Source organism: Columba livia, chromosome 3 (assembly GCF_036013475.1).
Source record: "Columba livia isolate bColLiv1 breed racing homer chromosome 3, bColLiv1.pat.W.v2, whole genome shotgun sequence".
Classification (NCBI taxonomy): domain Eukaryota; kingdom Metazoa; phylum Chordata; class Aves; order Columbiformes; family Columbidae; genus Columba; species Columba livia.
This window is the reverse complement of record NC_088604.1, coordinates 111,683,081-111,708,913: the sequence shown is the minus strand read 5'-3', so window position 1 is coordinate 111,708,913 and position 25,833 is coordinate 111,683,081. Positions and strand designations below refer to the sequence as shown.

Sequence of the window (25,833 nt, the reverse complement as noted above, 5' to 3'; positions counted from 1 at the left end):
GTTGATTTTTGTCAGTCGTATCTCCTTCAAATCTGTCCATTAGGAAAACAAACTCAAGAAACAGCAGGAAAAGTAAAAAACTAAGCCCAAAGACAGACAGTGCATCACCAGTACTATCTCAAATAATAGATGGTCATTTCTATGGAGAACCAATTCACGTTTCTTTCTGTAATATGTTGGGAAGACGCTGCAAGGCAACTAGTTGTTTCTAAACTATTAAGAGTAGACTAGAAGTCCATTTTACGTTTGATGAAGAGTGTAAAACATCAAATGTACGAATTCCATCAGTGCATTATTTTATGGAAATTAAGGAGAACTACCAGTCTATGCAGAACAGGAATTAGAACAGTAGTGTATGTTCTTTTGAGACATGAAACTGGGGTTGGTGAATGAAACTCGTATCAGTGCCAATATCTAACTTATCAGTGCCAATATCTAACATATCAAAAAAAGATACTGTGGTTTTCAGCTTTTTGAGGCAGATGAAGCTGACCATAAAGTGACACCTAACAGTTTTCATCCAGTGGTGATGGTATTGTTAGCAAGAAGAAAATCTTCCTTAGGAAGTGTTGGATGATATCCATTATCCATGTGATCTCTTGCAGATCCTGAAACTCAATTTATCTTCGCTTTGGATACTCAAATTTATAGGGATGGTGCTGGCAGTTACTAAATCTATTGTCTTTCTGTTGTAGGACAAGTTTGAGACCAAAACTGTTTTAAATACTGGTCAAAGGCAATTGCAGGTCTTATTGACAGCTTGCCTTACTCTGCTCACATAATGGGTAGAATGAAGTTGGACTGAGCTTTGGCCCTTGAAATGCTTGTATTAGCACTGTAGCCAGTTTAGGTCCCCTACATAGTGAATGGAAAGAATCATAGAATGTCCTGAGTTGGAAGGAACCCCTAAGGATCATCAAGTCCAACTTCTGTCCCTGTGTAGGGCAACCCCAAAATTCACACTATGTGTCTGAGGTCCTTGTCCAGTTGCTTCTTGAACACTGTCAGGCTTGGAGCTTTGATGCCTCCCTTGGGAGCCTGTTCCAGTGCTCCACAACCCTCTGGCTGAAGAACCTTTCCCTAATGTCCAACCTAAATCTCTCTTGGCACATCTTTCTGCCATTCCCTCGGGTTCTGTCATTGGTCACTAAAGAGAAGAGCTCAGCACCTGCCCCTCCTCCTTCCCTTGTGAGGAAGCTGTAGCCGCAATGTGGTCTCCCCTCAGTTTCCTCCAGGCTGAACAAACCAAGTGACTTTAGCTATTCTTCATATGGCTTCCTCTCCAAACCCTTCACCAACTTCATGGCCCTGCTCTGGACACTCTCCAGCAGCTTCACATCCCTTTTGTCCCATGGCACCCAGAACTGCACACAGGGCTCCAGGTGAGGCTGCACCAGCACAGAGTAGAGCGGGACAATCACCTCCCTTGCCAGGCTGGCAATGCTGTGCTTGATGTACCCCAGGACCATTGGCCAGAATCACAGAATGGTTAGGGTTGAAAGGGACCTCTGGAGATCCTCCAGTCCAACCCACCAGTACATCTAGAGTAGATTGCACAGAAATGTGTCTTGGCTGCTGGGGCATGCTGTTGGTTCATGTTCAACGTGTTGTTTGTGTTCAATGAAAGAGATTCAGCCCATCAATTTTTTCTTTTATGCCTATATTCTTGGATGGCACTTAATCTCTGTGGTAGCCAAACAGCATCAGCTGGCTGTCCATCTTACAGCCAGCAGTCTGGCTACCTGGACAAAAGGCAGGATTACCTCGGGTTCCTCCTCACCAAATTCACAAAACACGCGTCACATTCGGCCTCTTTTAGATCAGTATCACTGCCAGACACATTAATGCTTGAAAGAGAAGCCCATGTTGTGAGAAAACTGAGCATCTCAAGTTAGTTCTGTTTGCCAGGGAAAGTTTATTTTGGTTTTGGTGACTGAGTTGCTTAAATCATCTTTTTTTGTAAATTTGTAAAAATTACTCAGTTTTGACTTCATCTTTCTTCTCTTTCTCTCTTCCCCCACCCCAACTTGCTGTTTTTCTCATGCTGTGGACTTGACTTGACCAAACATTTTACTCTCATGGCTCTCCTAAGAGTAGTAGAGTAGTTTGTAGTTCAATGTTAAAATCTGTGTACATTTTATTTTATATATTGACCCCACAGCTCAATGGTTTCAAGTGTGATTATGAAAATGTTTTAGCAAATGCATTTTTTCTTCAAAGTTATTTCCCTAATGCATATCTGTGTAATTAGAACATAACATAAACCATACTGTAGAATTAAAACCGGGAATTAATTGTTGTAACATTAAATTTTCATTTTTTTGTCTTTCCTAACTGCAAAGGTGAGTATGGCTTAAAATTGAAAAAATAGTAGTCCTTTTCATAGAAACCTGTTTGAAGATCATAAAGGAGTACAAAAGAAGCAAAGCTTTTTGTTTGTGTTTGCAATCAAATCTTTCATAAAAGAAAGTCTGACACACAGGCATTGTAGGTTTTTTTTTTTAATATTATATTGAAGAAAGCAAGATACAAGTCTCGCTGGATTAACTGGAATTCAAATATAGCAGGAAAACATTTAAAAACAAATACTAGCAAACAAGAAGCTCAATGAGCCTTGCAAATGGCTATTCAAAGGTGATTTTCAAATATTAGTGAAGCTTAATTTATTGGTTGCTTAATTTATTGCTAGCATCAAAACAAAACAGAAGAAAATAGGTCAACATAAAGAAGCTACTGAAAAGTATTGAAATGGCAGAACATTCTGGAAAACAATACAAAAATACATTTAAAGATGATGTAACTAAAAATAATAAATCTCTTTGTTCTAGTAGATTTATTCAGTTAATGTAATATAGTCAGATTTTTTTTAAGACAGCTTGCAAATATATAAGGTTTGCAAATTAAATCAATGTGTTTGCCAATGGGCTTTTGAAAATTCTTTAAACAAGTATTCAGCTAATATGCGTTGTATAAAATATTAAAGGCAAGAGCTGTACGGTTCAGTGAGAAATTTGTTGGTACATCACATATACAAGAAGAAAGCTAAATAGATGTTCATGCTACATTTTCAGTGCTGCACTCAAAAAAGACATGACTGACATCCTCACAGATCTGCTTAGATATAGAAGAAAAAAATATGGAATCTTATTTGTTTAGGTGCAAGTGCAGTTAAAATTCAGATTGAACCATGGTTAACTTAATTGCTTTGGCTTAACTATTTTTTGGATCACTGCTTATTTAATGGCAGCCCATGCTGCAAGGCCAGTTGATGAACTAAACTGCCTATACATACAAGCATAAGTGGAAAGAAACCATGCAGGTCTGTTGCTGTCAATAGCGCTGCTGTAAACCCACACATTTACATAGTTAATTCCCAATGTGAACTGGTGTTCTCAGTTTAAAGAACCGCTGATATAAATCTTCTTCCTTGCAAACAGGAGTTGCAACAATGGTGGGGCAATGGAGCAAGGACTTTTCCTGTGCTTGAATAATTTGGGGGTCCTTTCACTTTTTAATGCTCATTTCTGCTTAGCTCAAAAAAGAGAGATTTTGTTATCTTCTCTTTTGGCTGATGGTAAGAAGCCACGATTATGAAATTTTATGACCTACTGACCTTGAGTATTGAAAAACTGGTTTATTTACAACAACAATCGCTATCTAAAAGAATAGCGTAAACCAGTTTGACATTTAGTACTTCTATAATTGCCTTATGTCATGTGTCAGCAGTGGATATCTGTAGTTGGGATCACTTATCTACTATCTGGTTTATATAAAGGCCTTCGGGGTCTTTATCAAAATGTGTATATGAACTTTTCACACTGTGAAGTAAAAACCTGGGTCAATTATATCTATCTTCTGTGACCTTCTTAACTTTTCACACCCACTCTGCCAGAGAGTTGTTAGGGATTGTAATACTTGCCTGCAGTATAACTGGAGAATGATTGCTGTCTTCATTAATGCTGTCAGAGGTGTGGCTGATACATAGACTAAATATCTTCTTGACAAATGGCATTACCTCCCTCAAATTCATTCTGCTTCATTGTTGTTAAGCTTATTATCTGTACAGTTAATCAATAGCTGTCTTTTAAAAGAGTGTACCGATGATACGTATTGGAAGTGCGTTTCTGAAGTGGTAGTGTGGTTTGGGCAGCAGGCAAGAATTTAGTTTCCCATCCTGTCATCATCTACTTGGGTGAGAACTCAGCAAAAATGGTGCCTAGGATTTGACACATTAATGAGCAATTAGGTGGCAACAAGTTACCCCCATATAGATTTCCTGTAGTATTTCTGCATGTGTCCTTGAACTTCAGCACCCTCTGTCCAGTAAACAGAGTTTTAGTTTTGAGCTCAGAAGATGAACAAGACAGCTGTCTCTCAGCCAGCAATTCACATCCTGAACAATGGCCCACATGGCTTTTTGCCCAAATCACAGAATGTCAGGGATTGGAAGGGACCTCATGAGATCATCTAGTCCAATTCCCCTGCCAGAGCAGGAACACTCAGATGAGGTTACACAGGAATGTGTCCAGGCGGGTTTTGAATGTCTCCAGAGTAGGAGACTCCCCAGCCCCCCTGGGCAGCCTGTTCCAGTGCTGTCCTCACTGTCAAGAAGATTCTTCTCATATTTAAGTGGAACGTCCTGTGTTCCAGTTTGTACCCATTGCCCTTTGTCCTTTCATTGGTTGTCACCGAGAAGAGCCTGCCTCCATCCTCCTGACACTCACTCTTTACATATTTATAAACATTAATGAGGTCACCCCTCAGTCTCCTCCAAGCTCAAGAGCCCCAGCTCCCTCAGCCTTTCCTCATAAGGGAGATGCTCCATTCCCTTCATCATCTTTGTGGCTCTGCACTGGACTCTCAGCAGCAGTTCCCTGTCCTTGTATCGAGGGGCCCAGAACTAGACACAATATTCCAGGTGCGGTCTCACCAAGGCAGAGTAGAGGGGGAGGAGAACCTCTCTGGACCTACTGACCACCCCGCTTCTAATACACCCCAGGATGCCATTGGCCTTCCTGGCCACAAGGGCCCAGTGCTGGCTCATGGTCATCCTGCTGCCCACCAGGACCCCCAAGTCCCTTTCCCCTATGCTGCTCTCTAATAGGTCATTCCCCAACTTATACTGGAACCTGGGGTTGTTCCTGCCCAGATGCAATACTCTACACTTTCCCTTGTTATATTTCATTAAATTTTTCCCCACCCAACTCTCCAGCCCATCCAGGTCTCTGGATGGCAGCACAGCCTTCTGGCGTGTCAGCCACTCCTCCCAGCTTGGTGTCATCAGCAAACTTGGGGACAGTGCACTCTATTCCCTCATCCAAGTCATCGATGAATATATTGAATAGTACTGGCCCCAGTACTGACCCTTGAGGCACTCCACTACATACAGGCCTCCAACTGGACTCTGTCCCATTGACCACAACACATACAACTAATCTGTTTTAAAATAATAGTATCTCAAACACTGGTGCCTAATATTAATATAAATGAAGTCTGGCAGCAGTTTTTTTATGGTTACTGTTTAATGACATTATCCTACTATAAGCTTTGCCATGGTGGTGAAGATGACCATAATCACAGAACCAGTTGCAAGGGCCTTAGAATTTCAGATGCAGTTAAAATAGTTGAGTATAAATGTATTAAAGGCAAGATAATTGCACAAGAATCTTAATTGATCTCAATCGGAGATAAAATCCTTGTTTTGTTTTACAGCATTTACAGAATTTCAGTGTTCTTGGTATGTGTCAAATAGTCTCAATGCTTTTAAGGAGCTATATGTATATTTTACAGTTAAATACGTAAATATCTTAAACTATGAAAACTCAGTAAATAGAACTGGCATTGCAAAAAACAGGATTATTTTCAGACTCAAAATAAAACAAACCTCACAAAACTTAATTAAATGGAGTATGATACAACTTCACAGCATATGGGAAAAAGTTTACAATGTATAATTTTCATGCCAGAGTTCTTGAGTTATCAGATAATGTATTTCCTTTCAATGATTATTCTGCAAGCCATATTTAGGTCTTTTTTACAATAGAAGCTTTACTGTGTATTTCAATACAGAGTGCTCTTGTGTGTTGTTCACCCATCTGCAAAATCATTTTCCTATTTAGACTGAGGCAGTTAGAATAAGGAGAAGAATTTGCTTCATTCACGTGTTGGGTAAAACTATTCTGAGTCATTGAATTCTGAAGAGAAAGAAAGTAGCGACAGTAAATATTTGGCTAGAACTTAAGATTTATGATAATTGAACAACTTGTTATTTGTGTTAGCTGAAAATATTCTTAAACCAATATTATAATATGAATTATTATTAACTGAGTAGATTTATAAGAGCATGCCTATAATTCTACTTCTTAAAATCAAAGGTTGGTCTTATGGACAGGGGACCTGATTTTCATTTATCCTACAAAATCTACACTTCTTTTCTCAGTGGAAAAAGGATATTTAAAGGAGAAGTAAATAAGTAAAAGAACAAACCCCACTGTGCTACTAAAGATGGCAAAGATCTCAGGCAAGGAGTTTCGGTCCCAGGAGCAGCAGTTGTGAGGAGAGGCAGACCTGGGCTCAGAAGACATAACTGCAGGCAAGGAGGGGTCTGAGTTCAACAAGCATCTAAGAAAAACGGAAGAAAGAAAAAACAATGAGCCCAAGCCTGCTTATAATGGAGAAGGTGACATACCAGGGTGACTATCTGGGAGCAGAGGTATTAGGGAGCAAAGCGGGGGGGGGCTGGTGAGATACAAGTGGCCCAGCTGCAAGAGGTCATGGGTGCCAACAGAGCAGAAAGAACAGGGACTACCGAAGCCAGCTTGCAGTTGCCATTGCAGAAGGATTAGTAACCCACTTGATCCAAATTTTATCAGATCAGTCTTTTGCTTTGTATAGCCATGGCACTTTTTATCTAATCTTGAGGGACAGAAAGCATTCACTGCTGTGGTTAACCACAGCCTTACTGTAAATGGGCCTCCAACCCTGACTGCCATTTCTTGTGCGCTGCAGAACTTCTATTTACCGAATGCCATATTTGCACCCATTTAACTTCTAACTAAATTAAACCTATACCATTCTGTGCTATTTCTACAGTGTCTTAAATCCAAATATTTATGCAATTTAAAAGTGGTGTGGCTAAAAACTCAGAGCTGAACCTGTCAATGGGCCCACTGAGCCAAGGTCTTAAAACCTGATCAGACTCGTATAGTTGCTAGATTTCTACACAGGAGCAAGAAACTATTAACACATAGGTATTTGAATGATTCGCTCTAAACATTTGGGACACTGTCACAGATGAGAAGTAGCCTGCTTAGTCTCTTGTATCTGCTAGTGAGAAAAAAGTATGTTTGGCAATGTCTATATGGCAATTTGTTCACCAGGCAACAGAACTAAAGAATTTCACATGATCTCCTCCTGCCCAGCTGACAGGTACTTTGTGCTTGTCTCTTACGCGGTAGTGGTGTAGCCAATACATACAATATATGCTCTTCACAGTCCCCACGTCTGCCCTCTTTCCCCCCCATCCACTACAGTCACAGGCTCCCCACTCTTTTCTCTATAACCCGCCATCCTTTCTCCTGTCCGGTTCCTCCCCAGGGTCGCAGCACTCATGGCCACCATGTCACCACTGTCTTCCTTAGGCTATACCCCCTTTGTTAGATCTTTCGCCTTGGCAAGAAACGATGTGCTCTGATGGGGCTAGGTCTACAGAATTCACCAAGAAAAGTTATTAGGGCCTGAGCTATCCCCACTTGTTGCTCAGTCCTGGTACTAAGACAATCCGTCCTTGTGCCCACCTGCAGATTTGCACAGCATTTGCAGGAAGTATGTATTTTTGAGAATTTTTCTTCTGAGAAAACAAAGAAGATTAGACTTAGCTTGATCAATGGACTAAAAATTTTAAAATATTAGACCGACACACAGACATAAGCGTAAGTTTCTTAAGAAACCAAATTCAAAGTATTAATATACATATATAAATTTAGCAGCTTCCCTTAATTGCTGTGCTGCTGATTTTTGGTGGAATAAATTGAAGATGGGAAGGAAGAATCTGTATTTTTTTTCTGCTTAATGCCAGAATACAAAAGGAAGTTTTACATATTATTATTATTCTACTGATTTTCTTTCTGTATGTGTTTATTATATATCCAACAGGGTATGACTTTGTGCAACTGTAAAAGGTGGAAGCTTCTCATGTAAGATTAGGAGATTGCTTTCTATGGGAACATGACTGAGAAAAAAATTTACTGATCCACTTTTAAATGAATAATTACAGTAAATTTTAAGATGATGTCGCTAAAAATATAAAAGATAGTATGTCTGAAATTTCATTTTACATGCTTTACACAGAGAAATTTTTGTATCAACTTAAAGCATATGGCAAGTAGCTGCTGATCTAATGGACATAGTTCGATCTAAACTTTATCTTACAGAGCCAAATAGTATGTTTGTGAATCATAACTCTGCTGCAGGGAATTTCTCTCCTTGGTGAAGGAGAAATTGGTCATGAAGAGGAAGAAAAAACAGACAACGATTTCTGCTCCAAGTATTATATCATGGAAACATAGAACAAGTTGTAGGATGACTTGATGACTTACCTCGTTTCTTTGAACTTTTGGTGTCTGAGTTACAAATTAGACATTAGGAATGAGCTGCAGCAGTGCCAGATATAGGATATTAACATTGGTGGGGTGGAGGAAGGGAGGCAGAACTAAGATCAAGGGTAGCTTGTTCTGGAATCTATAGCTAGTAGAGCTATTATGTAATTAATCCAAAGTAAAATGAAAAAAATACATGTTGTTCCAAATTAGATTCCATTGAGGCTATTATATTTGCCATGTTTCTGAAAAAAATCAGGCCCATAGAACATGAAAGCGATCTGGAGTAGGAGAAAACCAAAGGATTCTATAGTATTTTCATTGATTTGGGGCATTTTGTCCTATAACATCTGCCCAAACCCACATCTGTAGCACCTTGAGTGGTCACGTGTACGCATGTTATTGCAATAGCTTTTTAATTTTGCTGTGACATAGAGGGACCTGCTTTCTGACTAGCTTTGCATTTTACCTTGTTTCTGCTTCTAGGAATGTGTCCCAAACTACAGTGATACTTTGGAGGGGATTTTCCTTGTTTATCGCTCTTTCTCTAGGAACACTGGATTTCTGGGAGACTGTTGGCCCACCTTCAATGAAATAGGCAGGTAGTCATGACACGCTGTCCTGTAGCCTGGCAGTTACAGGATTTACTTTTAGAGAGGGACTTGGGGTAGTGTTGGTACACCGAGCCATGCCTCTGGCACGTAAACTACAAAGTTCAGATGGTCTGTTGTAGTCAGCATTTCTTATTATCTAGCTCTAGATCATTCCTAAAGTGTTTTCAGAGGTCCATATTCTTGCCTTGCACTTGCCTTCAGAGCTGGGCATTGCCTTTCACAGACACTCCACTCTCCCAGGTATGGAGGTGAGCTGTATGGGAAGAGGAGAAATACAATATCAGTGTCCTAAATCACTCATGCAGTGTATAGTTACTAATTATTTGGCACAACAGCAGCTGCATTGAAGGAGTTGGAGCGGACTTTATACACCAATTTCAGCATTTGTTGATGTTACAAAATGCCAGATGGTTATTTTCTGTATCAGTGGTTTAACAAATATTTACTAAACTGAGGATTTTTTTTTTTTTTTTTTTTAAATAAAGCACTCCTAACACAGCTACTGGAGCAGGCCAACCATTTCAGGACATCTCCATTTGGCAATAGGCTTTTGCAACCACCAAAATACCCCTGTGTTACTCTTTAGCCCTGGGCAGCTGCTAAAACAGTAAACAACCTCTCTGTCTTGCCTTTGCTTCCCCAGGGTGAAGGAAAGGAAAAGGAGGAAAGTTTCAGGGGTTGAAATTGAAACAGATTTAATAGAACAGTAGTAAGAGTGATACAGAGCAATACTTAGCAGTTGGAATGCACACTCCCAGCAATGAGTGCCAGAGGCTGGACACAGTGAGTCCAGCACAAACATGGAGATATCAGCAGGCATAGGGAAGCCACAGGAACAAGACTCTTCATGGACAGCGATCGTGAAAGTCTCCAGAAACTTCCCGCTTATATATGGAGTGTGATGTTCATGGTATGGAATACTTCGTTGATCAACCCGGATGACAATCTAAAGTGCTGTCTCATTATGGTCCCTCCCTTGCACATGCAGCTGGACAGTTGAAAAGTCCTTCATCCCCTTGGCAACAGCCAAGATATCAGTGAGTTCTTACACTCTTTTAATACCAAATCCCAAACGCGGGAATGCTACTGGAAGAAAACATTAACTTTATCCTAGTATGCTATCTTATTATTCTCAAACTAAATCTGAAACAAAAGACTGTGCTAGCTACTAAGAAGAAAATTGACTAACTGCATGGAAAATTACCTCAATTCAGCCAAACTAGCACACCCTGCCTATTGTTTGTGGAGATATTGTGAAAGCAGACAGTTGGTGTTGCATGAGCCAGAAAAAGAAACAGCTATTAAATTGAATTCCAGTTGTACCTTTACAATAGAGTTATTTTATCCCATCTTCCACAAATTTTACTCATTTTTAAAGAGGGGAGGGAGTAGAGTCCTTAAAGCTCAATGAAAGGATGTTTTGTATTTTTTCATACCTACCTCTTTACATTAGAAGAGCCCACCTCGTGTAGTTAAAGAAACATCGTAAATTCTGAGAAGCACTTTTTGAAGACAGAAAGATCCCTTTGTCGTCATCATCCTCATCCCTGTTGTGCTAGAATATAATGATGTGGTAAATGGCAAGATACGGTTGCATAACGCTGAAAGTTGGCATGTATTTCTTCAAAAGGAACTACAAGAAATAATAATTTCTCTGAACAAAATATTCAGATTTTACAATGCCATATTTTGTTACAGAAGCAAATTTTCTCTATTTTTTTTTTCCTTTCCCTGTAGGTTAAAACTAAGCTGAAGGCATTTCAGATTAGGATGTTGTGAGACTGGATCAGTGCTGTTTTGGCAGATGGCCATTTTCACTGGCACAAGAGTGATGAGCATTCAAATAACCTGCTGGTTTGTGGGTGCTCAGAGTCCAAAGAAAGGGAGAAGCAGAAAGCGAAACTCAAGGTCTGAATAACTGACAAAATCTCCTTTACCTTTTTAGGTATGTGGAGAATTTTACTTCAGACAGAATCACAGAATGTTCGGGATTGGAAGAGACATCAGCTAGGTTATTCATTGCAGAACTGAAATGCAGTTATTTAGACGTCTTTGGGTTTTTAACATTTTTGTTACAAACTTTTTATTTCTCATTTTGAGTGCAAAAATTTTTAATTTGTTTAGAAGACTGAATATTTAGTGCTCATTTGAAAACTTCCTTCTGTTCTTTTGGAGAGTTCACTCTGTCTCTAATCCATGAAAAAATAAGGACTTGAAAGTCTTCTCTGATCTGTCAGTTTGGAAAACACACAGCAGCATTAAAATGTTATGGGATAGCTTTAGACTCAGAAGGAGGACACAACTGAAAGGACCCATGGAGCCTACATGGAAGAGCTTTGGAATACTTCTGGGAATTTAAGTTAGATTGTTTGTAATGCCAAAGTATCCTAGTCTTACCTTGTCTTCTGGGCAGATGTGCCTTCTCTCCAGCTCAAGAGATCATCTGCCAGTCAAAGGTCTGTGGGGTTTTTTAGTCAAACCATGATAGGATTTTGAGAAGTTCACTCAATTCAATGATTTCCTGTTAGTGAGAGATTCTAATCTAGGATCTCAGGGCCTTGGGGAATGCAAGTTTTGTTTCACTTGCTGAAGTAAGAAAGGGAAAAAAGAAAAAGCTAATAAGAAAATTATAATATACCATCTCCTTTTACTGTAGTCTACATGGAAAACGAGGGGCTGCCTTCATCCATATTTATACCAAAAATGGTTCCCATGTTCAACAGACCACCACGCTACTAATCTCCTTGCATTTTTTTCCAAACCTCATTCTCGCCCAAGATGAAAGAATATTCCATTTACTAGATGTGTGTTGTGAGATTTCATTTATTGTTTTTTATTTTTATAGAACTATGGGATTTAGTAAGTCAGCAAGGCTTTCTGTACATTAGGGGATCAGTGGAAAGAAAATGCCATTTCTATTTGGTACTGTTTCAATGGATTAGGCAGTGCATCAAAACATACATATTAGCTTGAGAGATAATACCTCGAGGTCTCATAGCTGTGCTGGGACTATGATAGCTTCCTTGATGCTAAATGAGATTCTTGCACATATCTTTCATCATAGAACTCTCGATGTAAACGTTCAATACTCTATGTGATAGGAATTCTGCAATCATCTTGTAATTGGTTCGTTACCTAGATGGCACTCCTAGAAAGTAAATTAAGAGTCCACTTCAAAAACCAGAAAAAGTTCAAATACGGTACCACACCAACAGTGGTTCTTAAGTGTGTACTGTATTTGTGTAAACTCCTTTTCGGAGTCCAACTTTCAGCATATTCTTGGGTTTAGAAAAAGAAAGTTATTTGTCTGCTGGCCCTCTTACAACTACGGCGCTGCAAGAAATTACTGAGGGAAGTCTGTTGGTTACTCTGTCTTAGAAGATTCACAATGCTCCTTTGAAACACAGTACATCCACTAGTGGGAATATTCAGATGGGTTGTTCAAACAAACACAGTAAACATTTTATAACTGTAGTCAATGTATATAATATTTCAACTAATATGTTTTATATGCCTCACATCTGTTGTCAGTATTGATTGATTTAATGTAAGTGCTCTTTTTTATTTAGAAAGCTATTTTCTGTATTTAGCATTATAACTCATCTATGTAAATATCATGTGTTCAAAACTTCTCCTTAGCTATATTGACACTTCCCAATGCACAGCATTCAAAAAATTTGTACTGGAAGTCAAATTTTGCTCTCCAAGCCAGATCTTTAAGTAGCGGCTTCACTTTTGCATGTGTCAAGGTAATAGCCATACAGTAAAAATAGATTATGATGTGTATATAATAGCATCAAGCACAAAATTATTCACCTTGGTGAGAGCAGATGTAAATTTAGACAAATGTTGATTTGTCTCTATATATGCTGGATATGTAGATAGATATACATTTCTTATCCTATTCTTTTCCATGTATCATTTGTTTTATCATGGTCAAAAACTACAACTTATATATAACAAAATACTGTTGGTGCTAGGTTCTTTTAGCACTTAGTTTCCAAAATACTTGCGGTTTCACTGGTGATAGAGGGTAATTAATTTGCTCATGCAGTTTCTTTCCTTCTTTCGATAGTGCAAAAGCTCTGACTGCCACCAGATGTGTTTCTGCCTGACTGAGATGTTCCTGTGGTCTTTGAAGACTAACTTGCATATTAGAGGTGAGCTGTTACGTATTACTAAAAAAAAAAAAAAAAGACAGAAACAAACCAGCAAAAAAGCTTGCTGATTAATATTAAACTGCTATAAAATTCTGAATACCCAAATGAAGTGGGTTTTATACTTAAGAGAAAGAAAATTAGGCAGCAATATGATGTTTGAAGTTGGTCAGCTTCTTTCCTTATCACATCATAGAACTGGAGCATCCTTTCAAGTAAAAATGTTAAGATTATATTTAATTGGATGCATTTTCCTTTTTAGGAAGCTATGTCCTACTTGACTGTGAGCTTCAGTTTAATGACTAGTTTGGGTGAATAAAGATCAATAGTCAAGTGATTTGCAGATTTGTACTTAGCATGAAAATAAAAAAAATTACTGCATGTTCTGGGTATTTTGCATGATTACTTGAAATTTTATACTTATTGATTGATTGTTCCAGGAGACACAAGACTAATTATTAGCCATGTAGAAATTACCTTCATTCATCTGTCCTTGTTATTGCTAAAATATAATACTAAAAAAAAACCCACTGTTTTATAAGTGGACCATGTAAAAATATTATTAATGACACTTCATGCCAATTGTACTTTATAATGCTTTTGTTGAAATATTGAGAGTAGTATTGGATATTTGATTGAATATGAATGAATATTCAGTTGAATGTTATTATTCAAGTATTGACTCAATGTGTCTTGGCATCACATCTGTGAGAGCTGTTCTGTTACAGCAGTAATGTAAAAAAGTAAAAAGCTGTATTTCATACAAAAGTCTGATGGTTTAAGTAAAGGCGCAGTTGTGATTTATTGTCATTAAAGTTGTACTCTGGCCTACTGTGCCAATTTTCTGCCTTTGACCTTCTTGCTTCATCTCTGTCTGTTTATTCATTGCCTACAATCTTCATTATAAAATTCTGAGGCAGAAGGGGATGGCTGCTGTCTTGTTTTAAAAGCTGCCTGCATTGCAATACCTTCCTACATTTCTCCCAGTGAGGAATTTTTCCCCATGGTATATCCCTGTCTGAATTTAGATGGAGACAGATGCAGTGTCAAACTAATTATTTTAAAACAATGCAACTTAAAGCTGTACTTAGATCTACTTGGTGGAGCTTGCTGTGGCCCACCTAAATATTTACCAGTCAGCTACATCAGGAGCTGGTTGCTGTGGCTTGCAGTCCCACTGTACCTGAAACAGGTACATGGGAACCAGGTGGACAATAATACCTATAGAAGAATGATGAAGAATATTGGATCCTTTGAAAGGGCAGGTTTATGAGTTCATGAATCTTAAAAAAAATGCTGTTGTCTTTAGGTCAGCTGTGTCAGTCACCAGAAAATGTTTTAAGTTATTGTAAGGTACACTTTTCACTGTGATCCTTACGGTTCCTTGGTAAGCTGATAATTAGGAAGGTGGTAAAAATACTTTCGCATGTTGGTGGCTGTAAGAGAATCAAAGGGTATGTGAAGGAAATGAGAGCTCCAAATAAATATAAGGATCTGCCACGTTCCCCTTCAGCCCTTGCTTTCTGGTTCTTGAAAGTCCTACTGGTATTAAGACTCTGTGGTGCAGCTTTTCCACTGTCGCTTGTATTTTGACACCTGACACTTTGATCCAGCCAGCAAAAACTAAGATGCTGAACTTTGCTTGCTAGATTGTGTTTTGTTTCCAGTGTCACATTCACAATTAATATATTCATATTCAATTATATAGATGAAGATATTGGGATCCACCAGTACTATGACAAGAAAGAATCAGGTAAAATATAAATAATCATAACTAAAATTAAATAAAATTTACAGATGTTCAATATACTGTGACACAGGCTGTTTGCATTGAAAAACACAACTTTGAATTTTGTGTTAATGTGTGCCTCTGTATTTCTGTAGAGTAAGGAAACACAGAAAGAGATTTTATCTTTATATCAGAGTGTTTAAAAACTTCTTATTCCACAAAAGAAAAAAAAATGGAAAAATATTTACATAAAAACAACCTAAAAAAACTTAAGTGGGATTTTATATTCTAAAGTCTAGTATTTTATATCATATTTTCTATTCTATTCAGCCCTTTCACCTGCTGCAGAATACCAAAAGACCATGCTAGCATCATGGCGAGGGATGGAGCAGGGCTGGGGTGGGCGTTTGCTGGAATCCCAGCAGAGGGCACCTTGAATGCACGAGGACCACGAGCCCTGCCCTCTTGCATCCCTACCTGGCCTCTGAAATGGCCATTTCAGAGCGAACGATCAATTTTCTTTATCTGATTAATCCTGTTAATCCTAGAAGTTTCACAGTGAGCCAAAAGGTCTGTTCAGCTAGAGTTACTCCCTCTTTTCGTCTTGGCGGGCAGGCTGGAGTGGAGGCTCGTGTGAGCATCCCGCGGGCTGCGTTTGGTGGTTAATGCGCTGTCTCTGTGGCTCTGCTGACAGGCTGACTTCGCTTCTCCTCTGGGTTCGGTTGCAGCTCGCTTCACTATCTGATGAGACTGGAGGCTCAGTAATGCCAGCCCACCTGTGGGGCTGCATAAGCCTTTCTTTCACTGCAAATTTAAGATTATCTGCCTTGTGAGGTGAAAACATCAGGGGTGTCTTAATTTTTTGTAAATTTCTGTATTTTATCAAACTGTATGAAACCTCTCTCTAATATTAATATTCGCTGACAGCAGTTGTAAGGATTATCATTCATCTTTAGATCCTTTCTATCCTTTAGCATCACAGGTGAAGCATGGTTACTTAGAAGAGAAGCAAAAGCTAGCAGAATATAAGGGTATTTTCTGAGTTTCTTGTTACAGTAAGACCAAATTATTAAATTGGATTGGTGATGCCCCTCGAAAAGCGTTAAACTAACCTCAGACTGCTTCCAGTGTAACTTTCTGCATGTGCCGTCTAAGAGAGATGGTTACAGAGCTACACAGCACAAAACAGTTCAGAAGTTGTAATTATTCCTTGCTGGTATATTTGAAATCTGTTCTTTTCTGCATCACCAAGCAGGGTAGCGTGTATTACTTCCCAAATCCATTGTCGAGAGGAATCACAAAAATAATCACAATTATTTTCCTTATGAAATTTATTCAGCATATGAGCAATAAACATTTTCCCAGTCAGCTCTTGAATTGAAATACCAACTGCCTCAAACCTGGAAATTGTAGCTAAAATACTTTCAGCCAAAATCAAATTCCAGGTTAATAATCAGCTGCCTTCACAGAAGGCTTTTTGGTTTGAAACATTTACACTGTTCCTGCATTATCTGGTTAAAAGCAATTTCAGTTTATGCTATCGCACACCAGTACAGTGACAGTTAAAGATTTTTATATTAGCACAACTTTTTTTTAGTCAGGTTTTACAACTCCTGTGTAGTTATTATTGCTCAGAGCATTCATTTATGTTCAAACATTATTAGACGACAACTCTGAAAAATCTAATTGATTTTTAGATTACTTCACAAAGTAATATGTTTGCTGTAAGAATTGCCTTAACATTTTATCTTATCATGATGAAAATTCACATGAAATTGTGCATGCATTTGAAGGCTAAATGTGTTCCAGAAGGATAAGTTATTTGCAATGCCATAAGGTGTGTTTGGAGCAGGTTGAAGCCCCACTAGGGGTGGGTATGAAGGTGCACACAGCCATGTGGTAAATCTACACCTGCTCTCTAAAGGTGAGGAGATGAGAAAGGGCCATAAGTAGGGAGGAACATAATGGATTTCTGTACCTTGTGCTGTGGGCAGCATTATTTTACAGGCACTGCCTATGTAAAGAGAAACAGACCCAGGTAAACCCCGTTATACAGAAGCCCCAGTTGTTATGTTTTATTTGTGTGATATGCAAAAGTAGCACAAGCTGCTGTACCTTGTTGCTATAAATATAGGGTTGGCCTAGGCACAAGGCACGGTATAGCAGATTTCTTGAAGAAGAGCACTGGGTAACTTTGTTCACAGCTACTGATTTGTTATGCGTAGTTTGGTGACTGTACAGGCAATTTCCCATTTTTCATATGTGTATTAATGAAGGCGCCCATTGAAAATGTGATCTTACATGCCTAATTAATATTATCATAACAGTTCCACCAACACTGGCTTCTGTCCAATAAAATACAAAGAGAAGTTGTATGTTGGTGTGCTTTTTTGTTGATATAGGAAATCCTTCATTTTTTCACTCTATAGCACTTCTATTGTAAGCTCCTTTTTGCAGGGAGGTTTAAACACAACTGTTAAGTCATTTAGTCTGGAAGTTGGCATACAAACTGACAGCTTGGAGCTTAAAACTTTTCATCAGATTTCCTTTAAATAGGCTAGATTCTGAAAAGATAATGTGTTCTAGTTTCTCATGGTTTTTATTGTATGCTTATGAACAAAAAGCTGCTCACTTTTAAATTATGAAATCTCACAAATTATGGGGGCCTGATTCTCAGCCATGCAACAAGTCAATTACTAGCAACTCCAGAGGAAGCTTTGCATCCTCATTAAGGATTAATGTATTAGGCCAGAATTTTCATGATAGTTTGCTAAATGTTAATAAATTTGATTAAGGACTATAGCAATCATGCAGTTTCTTGTTTGCTTGCCTTGGCATATTCTTCAGACAGAATTTTCAAGAACAAATCCTAAAAAAAACTGTACCTGATAAGTTATTTTGTTCACAATTACCTGTTAATATCTCTATATATGCATACATCCATGTATATATATTTTGCAAACACATTAGTGCCTGCATTTTGAAATCAGGCAATGAATGCTAGTTGAAAAGAATAGTATCTGTTTAGGATTTAATAACTTGAATCCGAGGTTACATACTGAATGTGAGACGCTTTCTCATTGCAAGTGCTTAGCAGCTGAGTAAGATGTTACATCCTGAGAGCTTTGTACACAATTGCCATGGTGAATCATGGTCAGTGTGGATATTTCCTGCTAATTGTTCCTGTGACAGAGCTTTTCTAAAGGATATAATTCGGTGATACAAACCAATAGAAACCATAGCCATTTCATTCCAGTTATAGGTAAGTTTTACGTTTAAGGTAACTCCTAGAAACCTTAGTTTTGTGTTTCCGTGGAAAAGGAAGCTCACCTTGAAGAACTTTTTAATTACATAAATATATATTTCTACATACATGCATATATATACATATAAGTACACACAGTTGCCTATATATGCACATTTCTGTGTTTGTGGGTTGTTTTTTTTTTTTACTTTTATTTGCCAGTTCGAGATTATCCTTGGATACTGAAAAACAAGCGACCAGACAAACTACGAGAGACACTCAAGGAGGTAGAGGTATGTTTCAGAAAGTTTCAAGTACAGCAACATATAATCCGGTTTTCAAACCTCTTTCAACAGCTTTAATTTTCATAAAGATCCAACTCTCCCAGTGATGATAAATGTGCTTTTGTCTGGCGAGCTGTTCCAAAACAGCTACATCTTTGTGTGGCATGCTTCATCTATGAACTTGAAAATCAGAAGTATGTTAACCAATAGTGACAATGTGTACTGCCAACTCCACTCTCTGTTTTCTGTTGTCCTTTAGGACTTAATGCAAAGCAGTCAATGTATGCTGAGCAAATGGAAGAGCAAACATATCTGTCAGGTAAAATGTTTTGACAAGTTCTTGCAATGTTCAGCCAGTGGAGCTGAACAGCCATTCAGTGATTGATGCAATAGTGTTAAAATGTTAACTAACACAGAAAATCATTGGGTTTTTTTAATGTGTGGGCTCTTATTACCCAGGTTGTGTTTATTTAAATGTCTAACCTGAAATAGATGCTACAAAACAATAATCTGTTTCTTATCAACAAGAAAAATTAAATTTAAAGGACCCTGACTCTGAGATATTATTATTATTTGGGGAAAATGAAGGTATTCTGTACTTCAAAATAGCATGCTAAGGGAGCAGTTAAAATATTTTTTAATTTTTGTATCTTAATTATTTATGTGTCTGTCACAAATCTTTTTACTTTGTGCTTGTGTAATATGGGAGGGAAGCTATAACTCGAAACCAACTAAATACTTAATCAAGTTGTGGAACAAAATATACTGTGACATGTGACACTCATGTAAGTATGTCCTCTGTCTATGTAAATTTGACATATTGTATACAAGAAACAGCTTTTCACACCCTACAACAGAGAACAGTAGGGTAAGTCGGAGATCTGAACATGAACATGGTCTATCTCCTTAATAACGAGCTTGTTCTGAAAAACATATGTAACGTATTTTATAAGTTTCTTCAGTCTTCATTATTTGTTAGGAATGTGCATCATATTTGAAGTTGCTTTGGCATGGGGAATACTTTTAAATATTACTAATACTGTTTCTAAGAAGAAATTTTGTGTTCTGTCACGCTTTTTTAGTTTACTTTTTTTTTCTTTTAATTCAAGTAGTTCCAAATGTGTGTCAGCAGGATGAGTATTGAATATTAGAACATTACACAGCTGAAATTCCAGAAGTGTCTTTAAGAATAGCAAAACTTTTGAATACCTGACATGCCAAATAGTATATAGTCTTTTTGTATCAATAAGATAATACATTTAGTTATCAAATATTATCGCTAGTAAATATATATAATTCTTGTACAGATTACATAGTATGTATCTGTGAATGTTAATCATCTGGAACTGATTTAAACATTAATTGTATGCTAATTTAGAGGACTATTTTTTTCCTGTTATTATTGTTGTAATTAGGAAAGGAATTTGGTTAAGAAATACTGAGTCAGTTAGCCATGAGTGTATTCATCTGCTGCACAGTTTTCTGTCTCCATTTGCTTTCCTTGTCCATTCTTCTTGTGACATTTTCATTCCCTTCCCATCTGTCTGCATCCACTGGCATTCCTTACCAATACATACTTTGGAACAGCGAACTCCTTGCCAAAATTTGATCGTCCTGCCTTTATAATGTAACACCTTTGGCTGATTATCAATTCTGTATAAAACTCTTTTTTACTTAGAATCCTCTAAGTAGTTTCAGGCTTACATTAGAAAAAGGAGACAAATACAGTTTTATTTATTTCTTGTACAAGATGAGAAAGGGAAGAGGGGGATATTTTTATCTTAGTATGTTAGGTTTGGCTCTATATTGGATTGAATCATGTAAAGGGGGAGCTTTTTTAAGGTTTTTTAGATGGCTTGTGTAGCCAGAGTATAAGTGACAGTATAGCTTATGACATAGCCAGAGTTAAAGTTATAATAAAAATCACAGTTATTTTTCTGTCCTTAAATTCTGATTTTGGTTTCTCAATCACAAAAAAAAAAGTGTGTTTTTTATATAATAATGGCTGATAATTGAAGTCTGCAACAGGGTTTAGAATACTCTGCTAGAACAATTGTGATATTCCACTTTCCGTCTTTCTGAAAATATAAGCTCTCCAACAAATGAAAATAAACCAGGAAAAATGAATAATTTGAGAGAGTCTAGAACAGAAAAGCTGTCTTCTATCAATTTCTATGTTTGTTTTTCTGGTGCTCATCTATCTTTGACCATTTTGCAGGAATATCTGAACCCTCCTTTTTGGATACAAATGTTCTGAAGCTTCTGCAAAAGATGTTGTACATTTATTTTTTTACTTCTGAGTAGAAAATTAGTTCACTGTTTCAGCAGAAAGTGCTTATTGCATAATGATGTGATCTATGTCATAGCACTACTGTATTCATGTTCTATTTTGGATGGCTACCAGAGCAGCTGCTAGTGGAAAAAGAAGAGTCCATGTTTGCATTAACTTTCAAGTGTAATAGAAAGCAACATGTCAGACAAACAACATGGAAAGCATGTAGTGAATTACCCTGACCGTCATAATTTCAATGATTTGGGCTAAATCCGAGTATATGGTTTAAGTATATTAGGTCTTTGTTTTTTCATAGCAATACAATGTCATAAATTCATTATACAAATTAAAATGTTTAACTCAACAGCCATCATGTTTTCCAATAAATGTTGCATGTATTTGCATCTGCCATACCTTTAGCTGAACCAGGAAGAGTTCCCTTTGTGTTGTAATAACAATGTGCTATCCAAAAACTCAATGGCTGTCTTACCTTTAACAAGACAGAACAAATCGAAAAAAAATCTGAAAGATGATACAATGATAACAAGGCTGACATTTAAAATGTAGTATGATTTCCCTCAGATTATGTGAAAAACAGGCATAGGATTGCTGCTAGTGTGGCTTCTGGAACCTGAACTTCACAACTCCTAATCCCTCACTTCTTCTTCCTCCAGCTTCTAACTATCCCACAGACAAAAAAATTGGGACTATAAATTTAAACATGCATCAGCTAAAAATAAATGTGCTGTTATGTTACCTGTTTGTGTGCAAATGACCAATTAGATTTCATGCATATGCCTCAGTGAAAAATCATGTTTAGTTTGCATGCAGATTATCTTGTCCGTTGTATGAATGTATTTCTCAAAATTAGCTCTTCTATACGAGCTTGTCTGGAACTACTATAATGCTGGCCCAGCTTTCTACCTTGATGTTTAATTTCATGCATGAGAATTTCTCCTATTACTTTATATGTATATATATATATATATATATATGTACACAATCAGTGCATTAAAAGTTTCCTATTTACTTCCTTGTCCATTGCCAAAAAGAAAATCCATTGACCTTTATTTTTGCAGTCTTAAGTATACATTCTAGTACTGCTTAGAGCTTCTGAAATAGGTGATGTGTCAGTTCATGTAAACATAACCTAACTGTACAGTGATTTTTGTCACAGAGCTTGCTCTCCTATTTAAAAGAGCTTTAGTTGAGCCCTAAAGGACTGAGGTCTTTTCTTTAGGTCTGTTCCTACTTGTTCCAATACATTCTGAGTGCACACCATTTGTGTATGGTACTTCTGAACCGCAACTTTGACCTGTGATGAGTTGCTGAAATAATCCTGTAATCTTCAGTTGATGTCAAAGAAAAGAAAGATGACAGAAAAAAAAAAAAAAAGACAAGAAGTCTTTACAATGACATGGCACTGTATTATTAATAATTAAATAAGCAATTCACTCCTTCGTTTTCCCTGCCAAGGAGTATTAATCTAAGGAATTAATTTTATCAGTATTGTTGAGTTTACCCAGCTCTGGCTTCCTCTTGGTCTCCTTCTCTACTTCTTTGGAATGCTTTTAAGTTTTACCACAAAATCATGAAATCAGTTCTATGAAATTATGCCATTGGTTCAGTTTTGGTTTTACAATGCAAGGTAGTAAATGTTAACGATATCTAGCCAAAACATTTGATTTCCAATTTCTTTTAGTTTTACATTTGTATTACAATGTGGAATTAAGCACATGCCAAAACAGAATCATTTTATTGTATGAAACCCAAGCACTAGCTGTGAATCGTATCAGTTACTGCTAATGAAAAAGATGCACATATTCTTTGCTAAATTACTTTTATTTGATTTAATTTTATTTGTGTTGCAGTTTATGTGTGTGTATGAGTGCTTTTTATGTTACCATCATTGACATACTTAGAACTGGATTCTGAATTGAGATGCTCAGCAATATTTGCTGACATGGCTTGTAATATCATCTACAATGCCCATAAGCAAACTGATTTAGCAAGACATGGTGATGTACAGTAGCACATCTGATATCGAAAGCAGGACATTCTGACTGGAATACATAAGAAGCTAGTACCCATCACCAGTTACTATGAGGAACACTGCCCTCATATTAAATTCTTTTGGTTGCTTTTGATCACAGCCATTAATGTGTTTTGTGGTTTTAGAGATTTGGAGCTCGAAGTACAAATGCATTGATTATTGTGAAACAGTAACATGTAACAACAATAACTTCATCTGTAATAAGGCATGCAACAGAGTAATTATGGTAGGGCGGCTAAGAAAGCAATCTGAAATGAAGAGGTGGGGAAAAACCCTACGAACCTGCTTGAACAAGAAATGCTTTGCAATTCCCTTCTCCTTTTGCATATTCCTTTGTCAGCTGGGCTCTGTAAGGGAAAACAGTTTGCAGCAATGTTTTTTTTTTTACAGGCATTTTTTCCATGTCTCCCAATTTTTATCAGATAGAAGCAAATCCTGGCTTTGCTCTGCAGGTGTCTTTTTAGGTAGAAGGGCTGATAAGGAGCTAAGCTACATGAATGAGGAGTCAAGGGCTAAGGCTGCTGAGGATAAAGGAATCCACTGAAGTGCGTGCTTAAGTTCTACCAATGTCCATAAGTCTTGAACCTGTACTTAAGTCCTTTGCTTAACAAAAAGTAATTCAAATACATATTGAAGCACTTTTTGGTTGGGGAAGAAAAGGGCTAAGTTCTTCCCCTGATTATCTTCTGCTCCTTCTTATGTCTGTCTTGCTCATTGAAGAACCATTGGCACACAAATTGCATAATTCCTTCTGTCAAAGTCTTCACAGTCAACTCCTCAGTAACACAGAAATTAAGTGGCACTTCCTTCCCAGCATGTAGACCAGATGCCCAAACATTTTACTTGGGCTCTGTTCAGGTATGAAGCCTATGCCTACTCTTCCAATAGGTATGAAGTCATGCTTTCATATTTTGTTTAGGAACACCTTCAGACTGTTAAATCTGTAGAAATGGCTCTTCTTGTTTCTATTTTTCACATTGCGGTACTTCACTCTAAAAAATTTGTGATGTGTTTCATTATTGTGAGCTTCTTTCCCTAATTTGATACCTGTTAGATGGAATGACTTTGTGCCTTGTGTAAATAATGCCACTTATGTTTGATTTTATTCTTTAGCAATGATGGGCAATTCCCTTGAGCAGTACTTTTTGGTGTTGTATCACTGTGTATCTGTGTTCAAGCCAAGTTTGCAATCTTCCCCATTTGCTTTATATTCATTCATGCTTATGATTGGACGTCTCCCATCTACCATCCATACGATCTTAACTATGCAAGCTTATGTATAACAGCACCTAAATCTTATTAGCATATAACAATCTGCATAGACTACACAGTGAGTAAGGAACTGAAATAGTGAAGTTTCAGTTTGAGCACATAAATATTTTCTCTTTTACAGAATATTTTTGATGAAATAAAATACAGAATCATAAAATCCATGAAATCATTTTGGTTGGAAAAGACCCTTAAGATCATCAAGTCCAATGGTTTAAGTAACACTGCCAAGTCCAGCACTAAACCACATCCCTAAGCACCACATCTACATGTCTTTTAAATACCTCCAGGGAGGTGACTTCACCACTTCCCTGCTTTATATAGATACCTGCTTGTATTTAATGGTAAACTTTTAAGAAGTATTTAAAAAAAAAAAAAAAGACCTCCTTCTAATCCAAAGGATTTTTAAAGAGAGGTGGGACAAGTACTGACCTTACATGGCCATATAGTGTGTAAGGTCTTTGATTTATTTTTTAAATTTAGACTCTAGATTTCCTAGAGGTAAGGACTTAAACCTGTGGAGCACAAGTATATTGTCAACCACGGTAAGTTATTATATCAAAAATTTGTTAAATTAAAAATTAAGTTTTGTCTAAATATCTCAAACTTCTGTGGAGAATAATGGGAATGTTTTGCTGTAAAAATAAAGAAGGAGGGAGCACAATGGAAGAAACAATAAAAGCCATGGAAATATTATTTTTACCTACTGTTGTGCCATACTGGTAGCATGGAGAGATTTTATGCAATGTTGGAAATACATAGCATTGGTTTAATGACTAGTTTCATAGATGTAAAGCAAAGCACGCCCATTGGCACAATATTTTATATTTATATAAGTGTCATCATACACTGGAGCAGTTTTGATAGATTTCTATTCTAGCTCTGTAAGAGGTGTGATTTATGTCATTACCAGGAAATTAACATATAGGCATGAAGTGAATTTACACCCCAAAACATCTAAGAGTTAAAGAATCCTTATTTGTTGCTCTCAATCCAGGAGTTGGCAAGCATGTCTCTAGATAGCATATTGGATGGACATATTAGATGTCAGCAGAGGGACAAGCATGTGGCTGCATTCAGTAATGCAGTCATTCAAGGTCACTGACCATCTACAGATGAAAACACCTTTTTCTCTGTGTTTTGCCTCTCTTTGCCTGGATGGGTGGTATATATCCCTACTCTGTCGGGTAAACCTAGAGACTACAAACAGACTTCTGATTCACTTAGCGTATTCTCCCAGGTTAACTCCAGGATGGCAAGGAAGTGCGGGAGCAACCTACCATGACAGTAACTTTTTCCAAGGGGATAACTTAACTCCCAAGCAAAGGCATTGTGGAAGACACAAGTCCAAGAGTTTATTTATATGACTGCACCAGCTCTCTTTGCCCAGGGAAGTGGAGGTGTTTAAAAGACGTGTAGATAAGGTTCTTAGGGACATGGTTTAGTGCTAGAGATAGATCATGGTTGCAATCAATGATCTTATGGGTCTCTTCCAACCAAAATGATTCTGTGATTCTTGGTGGTACATAACACTGAAGGATTTGGAGTGTTTTACTCTTTTGTGGCAGGCTGAATTTAGAACTGATCTTTCTAGAGTATTTATGTAATTTTCCT

The 25,833-nt window shown here is 37.4% G+C and overlaps 1 protein-coding gene and 1 long non-coding RNA gene across 45 annotated transcripts in view; one reads left to right on the top strand and one right to left on the bottom strand.

The window, feature by feature from the left end:
• WDPCP (WD repeat containing planar cell polarity effector) overlaps positions 1-25,833 on the top strand; it is a 156,617-nt gene that overhangs the window by 37,437 nt on the left and 93,347 nt on the right. For 34 of the 44 annotated variants that reach the window (XR_010471748.1, XR_002415032.2, XR_002415031.2 and 31 more), the window contains 4 exons: positions 13,287-13,371; positions 15,077-15,121; positions 18,564-18,634; positions 18,885-18,944. Coding sequence is in view for 38 of the 44 variants with exons in the window: in XM_065059209.1 (XP_064915281.1) it covers positions 13,287-13,371; positions 15,077-15,121; positions 18,564-18,634; positions 18,885-18,944 (261 nt within the window). In the remaining 6 variants the exon portion in view is untranslated. Of the gene's footprint in view, positions 1-10,856; positions 11,157-13,286; positions 13,372-15,076; positions 15,122-18,563; positions 18,635-18,884; positions 18,945-25,833 lie in introns of those variants that run through there. The other 10 variants (XM_065059228.1, XM_065059227.1, XM_065059211.1 and 7 more) reach the window with 3 other exon arrangements.
• Positions 9,027-25,833, bottom strand: part of LOC135579164 (uncharacterized) — a 38,723-nt gene continuing 21,916 nt past the window's right edge. The window contains exons 2-3 of the long non-coding RNA XR_010471750.1: positions 10,652-10,766; positions 9,027-9,464 (exon numbers count right to left, since the gene is read on the bottom strand). This is a non-coding gene — a long non-coding RNA (uncharacterized LOC135579164). The remainder of the gene's footprint in view (positions 9,465-10,651; positions 10,767-25,833) is intronic.